Source organism: Spinacia oleracea, chromosome 2, assembly GCF_020520425.1.
Source record: "Spinacia oleracea cultivar Varoflay chromosome 2, BTI_SOV_V1, whole genome shotgun sequence".
Lineage (NCBI taxonomy): Eukaryota > Viridiplantae > Streptophyta > Magnoliopsida > Caryophyllales > Amaranthaceae > Spinacia > Spinacia oleracea.
The window spans coordinates 95,897,904-95,905,287 of record NC_079488.1 but is presented as its reverse complement, the minus strand read 5'-3'; the positions used below and the strand labels follow the sequence as shown (position 1 = coordinate 95,905,287).

The 7,384-nt window shown below is 40.2% G+C and overlaps 2 protein-coding genes across 2 annotated transcripts; both read left to right on the top strand.

Annotated features, from left to right (window-relative positions):
* The first annotated feature begins 307 nt into the window (after positions 1-307).
* Positions 308-816, top strand: LOC110791489 (uncharacterized). The gene is made up of 2 exons (XM_056836229.1): positions 308-605; positions 662-816. Exons 1-2 carry the CDS (start codon positions 308-310, stop codon positions 814-816), a joined length of 453 nt encoding a protein of 150 aa, XP_056692207.1.
* LOC130467654 (uncharacterized) lies at positions 813-2,504 on the top strand. The gene is made up of 3 exons (XM_056836228.1): positions 813-1,448; positions 1,666-1,927; positions 2,041-2,504. The coding sequence occupies exons 1-3, from the start codon at positions 813-815 to the stop codon at positions 2,502-2,504; spliced, it is 1,362 nt and encodes a 453-aa protein (XP_056692206.1).
* Positions 2,505-7,384: the final 4,880 nt, after the last annotated feature.

Sequence of the window (7,384 nt, the reverse complement as noted above, 5' to 3'; positions counted from 1 at the left end):
CAAAACCTAAGAAGAAACTTACCCCAAAAAAGAGGAAATAAAAACCTGCCCCCCCACAGCCTACTGAAACTGACCCACAATCACCCCAGCCCACACAACCTGAAACAACACAACCTACACAAGAAGCACCCTAGCCCACACAACCTGAAACTGCCCCCCACCTCCATCACAACAAGCAGCACCTGAAACTGCCCCTCCACATCCATCACAGCAAGCAGGACCTGAACCAGTGGTCCCAACCAAACCCAAAAAATCAGGAAGGGCTAGACCTAAGGGGTTTAGGGTGGGGAAAAAAACACAAGTCAAAATGGGAACATATGTTCCTAAATCTGGTAGGGGAAACACAAGGGCTGCTAGGAATGGGAAGGGTAAGGGTAGTGATGTGATATCTGATGTTGAGGATGATGAGGACAGTGAAGATGTTGACTTTGAGGAAACTGGCAGTGATGGGAGTGATGAAGACAGTGAGGATGAAACAGACATTGGTGACTTCATTGTTGAAGAGGAGGGGTTGGAGGATTTGATGGATGAAATCCATGAGAAGTCATTTGAGGATTGTTTAGATGGGAGCTCAAAAATGGACAAAAATTACAAGAATGGAAAGTGTATGTTGAGCAGGAATGGGGTTCAATTAAGCTTGAGCCTTGGTTGATATTTACAGATAGGGAGGCTTTTCTTGATGTTCTTAAGGACTATTGTATACAGGAGGGGTTTGGGTTAAGTGTTGAGAAGGCAGACAGTAGAAGATACACTGCTGTTTGTGCAATTGAGGGGTGGATTGGAGGATTCATGTTTCAAAGATGGCTGATAAGATGAGTTGGGCTATAAAATCACTAACTGGGGAGCATAAACAGTGTGGTAGACTAGAGGTGAACCCCATAGTGACCACCAAATGGTTAGTGAAGAAGTTGTTGCCAGAGATTGAAGCAAACCTAGATGTTCCTGTAGAAACATTGCAGAATGTGACTCAAAAAATGTTTAGGCTACAAGTTAACAAGAGGCTATTCTACAAGGTTAAGGCAGTGGCTAAGGAGATTATCCATGGGAGTTTTAGTGAGTCATATGCCCTTCTACCTAGGTATGCAGAGATGATCAAAGAGACTAATCCTGGTAGTTATGCATTGATCACATGGCATAATGATGGTGGGAATGTGGACCCAAGGTTTAAGGCTTGCTTCTTCTCATTTGGTGCACAAGTAAGGGGGTTCCTGAAGGGGTGTAGGCCTATTATTGGAATTGATGGAGCTCACCTTAGTGGGTATTTCAAGGGGATTCTGCTGTCAGCCTTGGGGATTGATGGCAACAATGAGATATTCTTGCTTGCTTATGGGGTTGTTGACACTGAAAGCCAAGAGAGCTGGACCTATTTCATGAGGAACCTCAGGGCACTGTTTCAGAGAGAAGGCTGCAACAAGGATGACTGGACATTCATCAGTGACAGAATGAGGGTAAATTCTGAACTTTTATCTCTTATATTCAAGTTTTTATAAATTCACCAAATACCCCTAAGTTTGAACTTAATTCACCAAATACCCCAAAGTTAAAACTTAATTCACCAAATACCCCAAAGTTAAAACTTAATTCACCAAATACCCCAAAGTTAAAACTTATTCACCAATAATCCCACAGTTTAATATTGTTTGCTTTGCCATTGTTTAATCTTAGGGGGTGGATTTAGCTGTACATGAGAACTTCCCTAAGGCCACTAGAAGGTGTTGCAGTCAGCACTTGTACATGAACTGCAAGAATAGTGGTTGGAGTGGAGACTTGTTCCACAAACTATTCTGGATAGCTGCTAATGCTTACAACCCCTATGTGTACAACAAGGCCATGGAGAAGATCACTGACTTTGATCCCAGGGCTACACGGTACTTGGATACATGTACTGAGCAGTGGTCCAGACATCAGTTTGAGCCAGAAGTGTGTTGTGATCATAACACAACAAACTTTGTGGAATCATTCAATGTTGTCACCAAGCCCTACAGGGATTTACCAGTGATTATGTTCTTATGTTTAATTGGTTATTATGTTAAAATGCAGCTATTAGGGAGTGGTCTATGCAGAGAATTGGGGTCAGATTTGACAAAGCAGCAGACATGGAGCCTCAAGACTTAACTAAGCATGCCAAAGTTGAACTGGAGTTGAGAACAGCTGAATCCAGGTTTTGCTACTCTACTCCATGTGGTGGTGGGGAGTATGAGGTGAGGGAAGGCCATGTGAAATTCCCAGTCAAGATTGACAGCAGAACCTGTGGGTGTGGAGTTTGGCAGGTGTCTGGTATTCCCTGCAAACATGGTTTGAGGGTCATTTACAACCAGAGACTAGACCCTCTGGACTTTGTGTCCCATTTCTTCAAGGGTGTTGCTTATAAGCTGGCATATGCAGAACATATGCACCCTATGCCTGACCCTACTCAGTGGCCTGAGTTCAACCTTCCCACCATTAACCCTCCTGGAATTAAGAGGACTGCTGGAAGACCCCCTAAACAAAGAAAGAGGGTGTAACACCCCGACAATTCTCTATTTTCTAAAATAACCTTTTAATATAAAACGTAGAGAATTATCAAGGCATTATCGCCCGTGTGAAAACGTAACGGCTTATTCAGAATTTTGCAGCGGAAAACATAAAACTAACTTGTAGGTTCATAAATAATCTTATTACATATTAGGTCCAAAACCAATTAACTGAAATAAGGAAATACGAATAGTACGACAGTTTCAATTTTAAGTTAACAAACCGAACCACTTAATAAAGCAATTATAACTACAAGCTCTCTAATCCCGATCCCAATGATGCATCATCTTCAAACCTGTAGATGGGCAACGCTCATTGATCCTTAGAGACTGCTCACCAAAGTTGGGTCATCACAGGATCAATAGGGCATAGCCATGATCAACACACACAAACAAAGCACGTAATCAGCAAAGCTGAGTACTACATACTAAAACAATAATAATCCTAACATGATACTATTAACGAACAACCCTAACATGATACTAATGAACATAAACAAGGGTAGACATAACATGCTAATTTGACGACCATACTTGACTAGACTAGGCTAGACCTACAACAATAATATTATTTTAGTTGAAATAGACAATGGACCGAGTTGTCCGTCCAGCAGTCTTCACTAAGGAAGACGAGGTACGGGCGCGACTCCGTAACCTCAGAGACCTGCGATATCGAGGAACATTTGAATAAAAATAGAACACGGTGATCAATCCGGTCCCAGAAAAGGCCATGGGCTACCACCATGAACCCCAACTCCTGTTTGTCCGTCACTTTAGACGTGCACAGTCTAAAGCTATTGCTACTCAGTTTCACTTTACATGATTTACAAATTGAGACTATGTTATGACTCAACAATCACATAAGGCATACAGTCCACATTTGTTCACAACTGTTTTTATCTTGGAATTAAGTAAGTGATCATAAAGGCATCAATCAAGACTCATTCCAATTTACCCAACCTTTCCTTTAACCATGATCAACCCTGTATATGGGTATAAAGTTTCAACTTACTCAACAAGGTCCACCGCCCTCATAAAGTAGTGAAAAGCTAAAAGGGAACAATAATCAATCGATCCAAACCAACATATAGAATAATCTAGTGTTCAACATGTTTGTATCAATCATCCATACTAACATGTTACAATTTTCATAATGCAATATAAGTTCAATATGTCCGTCCAACAGTATTAAACATGCAATTTCAACATAACCAAGTTCGTCAATAATATCAACATCACCAAGTTCAACAATAATATCAACATAACCAAGTTCAACAACAAATTCAACATGGTTTCAACAATTAGCACACATTCCAAGCACACAGGTATGTACGTACCTTGTGTAAACAAACTGATAGGCCACTTTAACACTTTCAAAAGTCGCCTAAAGAGAATTCTCCGCCTAAAACAACCAACAAATAATCCCAATCAATTCCTAATCATTGACAACCATAAGAGAGCATTCTAAATGCATCCTAAACATATTTAGAACTTTCCCCAATATCAAAACTTAAACATTTGATTTCCTAGCATCATAATTATTGAACTAGTGATTGAAATTCGTCGAAAACTTTTTGCAAACATCGTACTTTAAATTCTCAGCAATATAAATTCATTTAAAAACTTCACCAAGGTCAATCTACGTTCCTAGTACGTCAAAAAAATAAATTTAATAATCCATACTCAACCTACCATGATTTACAATCATAAAACCTTGAATTTCATACTTTAAACAATCAAAAACCAATATTTCAAATTAATTAGATAATCTGAAAATTAATAACTTTATTATATAATTCGTATAATCTTAAATTTATAATTTAAATCACAAAAACCATAACTTCAATTCAAGGAAACATAACTCGGATTAACAAAACATGATTAAGTCCTAACTAAATTTTTTAATTAACCAAAACTAATAATAATACGTTTATAATTAGCAACACCAAAACTGAAAATCAAATTCAAGCCATAAAAATAATAAATTTAATACTAAGAACATAATTAAAATTAAAAACTATAATTAATTAAAATAATTAGTTACTTAGGGTTTAAGAAATAACCAAGAAAATAGGAAGAGAGGTGCTGGCCGGCGGTAGGGAGCTACGGCAGCGGGCGGTGCTCAGGGGAACTCGGCGACACGGCTGGGCGCAAGTGGTGGTTGCGGTTGGGCTCTTGGTCGCGACTGGGCAAAGCAGTTTCTGTCGTGGGTAAGCAACAAGCAAGGAGAGAGGAGGAGAAGGAGAGTGCCGGCTATACAGGTACAGCGGATGTGCAACGCGGTGGAGCACGGTGGCGTCGCAGTGAGGCTGGCGGTTGGCCGTGAGAGGGAGAGCACGAAAAGAACAGAGACAGAAGGAGGAAGAAGAAAAAGAAAAAGAGAAGTTAGGGTGATAAAAGAATAAACAACAAGATAACGAGAGGAGGAGGAGCAGATTACCAATCAAAGAAGGAGCGGGGAAGCGACACCGGCGGCGGTGGTTGGCGGCAGGCTGCGCAAGAAGCAGTGAGAAGGTTTGTGTTGAGGCTTCACGTGAAAGGAGAGAAGATAACGTAGGTTGTGAGTTGAGATGAGAGAGAAATTGTATGGGTAAACTTTTGGGTTTAGAGGTTTATTTGGGCTTGGGTATTTTAATTGGGCTAGAATTAGGATTCTTTTTCTAGTTTAATAGTGTTCGAGTCCGAACCCGGATGGAAATACTTTTCTAAAACCGAATTGTTTCTATGTTTCAAATCGTTTTCGAATTATGATTCTAAATATTTGATTTCATAAATCATTAAAATATTTGAAATGCATTTAAATAAAATAATATACATTCAATATGTATATATATATGTTGGATTATGATACATATGACACTACATAGATCATGCGGAAACAACCATTAACCCAGGACAACATATTATTTACACATAATCATATAGCATAATTTAGATGCATACTCTTTGTTGCGTGCCCTCCCTAGCTGCGCCCGAGCCGAACAAGAACAAGTCTTTTAGGACTCCAAGTGTCGTCCCTCCGTAGATAGTCCACAGTACGTCCGGATCCGCCTTAAGATTGACCAACTAGAATCGCCCTTAAGGTACTAGAAAATTTCGGCACTTTATGAGCAAGATGTGTGTTTTAATTTTCTCTCAAAAACTCACTTTTGAATACTTTGAAACTTGTGTATAAATTATGACCCCTAGGCCTTTATTTATAGAGTTATGGAAAAGGAATCGTAATCCTAGTAGGATGCGAATTAATTGGAATTAGAATCCTACATGAATTCTATTTAATTAATTTATCCAATTAGGAATAGAAATTTAATCATACACTGACTCTTGTAGATTCAGGAATCACGCATGAGCACAAACTCACACACACACGGCAGCCACAAGGGCTGCCCATGCGCGTGCGAGCAGCAGCCCGCGCAGCACGGCCCACGCAGCCGTGGCCCTTGGCGCGCGCTGGGCCTGCCTTGCGGTAGGCCTGGCCGCTGCCTTGGCTGGGCTTGTGGCGCGCATGCTTGCTGGGCGATGGCCCCGGCTTCGTGCTGGGCCTTCGTCCGGCAAGCCTCGTCCGATGCTAATTCGTACGATACGCTTCCGATTAAATTTCCATTTCCGGAATCTATTTCCGATACGAACAATATTTAACATTTCCGATTCCGGAATTAATTTCCGTTTCGAACAAATATTTAATATTTCCGTTTCCGGAATTATTTTCCGATTCCGGTAATATTTCCGATTCTGACAATATTTCCGTTTCCGGTAATATTTCCGATTCTGGTAATATTTCCATTTCCAATAATATTTTCCGATACGTACCATGTTTCCGTTTCCGGCAACATCTACGACTTGGATAATATTCATATTTCCGATACGATCCATATTTCCATTTCCGGCAATATCATCGTTTCCGGAGTATTCATTTCTTGCCTGTGACGATCTTAGCTCCCACTGAAACCAAGATCCGTCGGTTCCGAATATTCATAGATGGAGTATTTAATGCCATTAAATACTTGATCCGTTTACGTACTATTTGTGTGACCCTACGGGTTCAGTCAAGAGTAAGCTGTGGATTAATATCATTAATTCCACTTGAACTGAAGCGGCCTCTAGCTAGGCATTCAGCTCACTTGATCTCACTGAATTATTAACTTGTTAATTAATACTGAACCGCATTTATTAGACTTAACATAGAATGCATACTTGGACCAAGGGCATTATTTCCTTCAGTCTCCCACTTGTCCTTAGGGACAAGTGTGCATTTCCTAATTCCTTTGTCGCTCGATGCTTGCTCTTGAACATAAGGTAAGAGTTGTCATCCTTATTATGTCCAGAGGTGTTCCTCGGTTTCAGAGTTCAACTGATCAAATAAACAGATAATCATAGCCTATGATTCATCCGAGCACGGCCATGCATTTCACAGTTTCTAGCTCTCCGAGTGGCCTTGTACAACTTTTAAGCATCTCATCCCGATTTATGGGAGGACAATCCCAATCTTGCGATCTTGAGATTAGACTTCGTTTGATAGGTGATTACCTGAGCGTTGCCTTTATAGCCTCCTTTTACGGTGCGACGGTTGGTCAACGTCAAAGCAACCAGTTCTCAAACAAGTAATCTCAAATCACTCAGGTATTGAGGATTTAGTGTCTAATAATTTAATGAAATTTACTTATGACAGACTTTCATCTCTTACAGTAAAGTTTCATAGGTCTTGTCCGATACTAGTCTTCCCAAAGTAAGTATCTATGCAAATGATTATGACATTGCCATGTCCACATAGTTCAAGAAACAGAACTACTAGTCATCTTGCACTCTAATCGTCTAACGTTTTCCATGCGTCCAATTTTATAGAAAACTCCGATTAGGGACCATTTTCAACC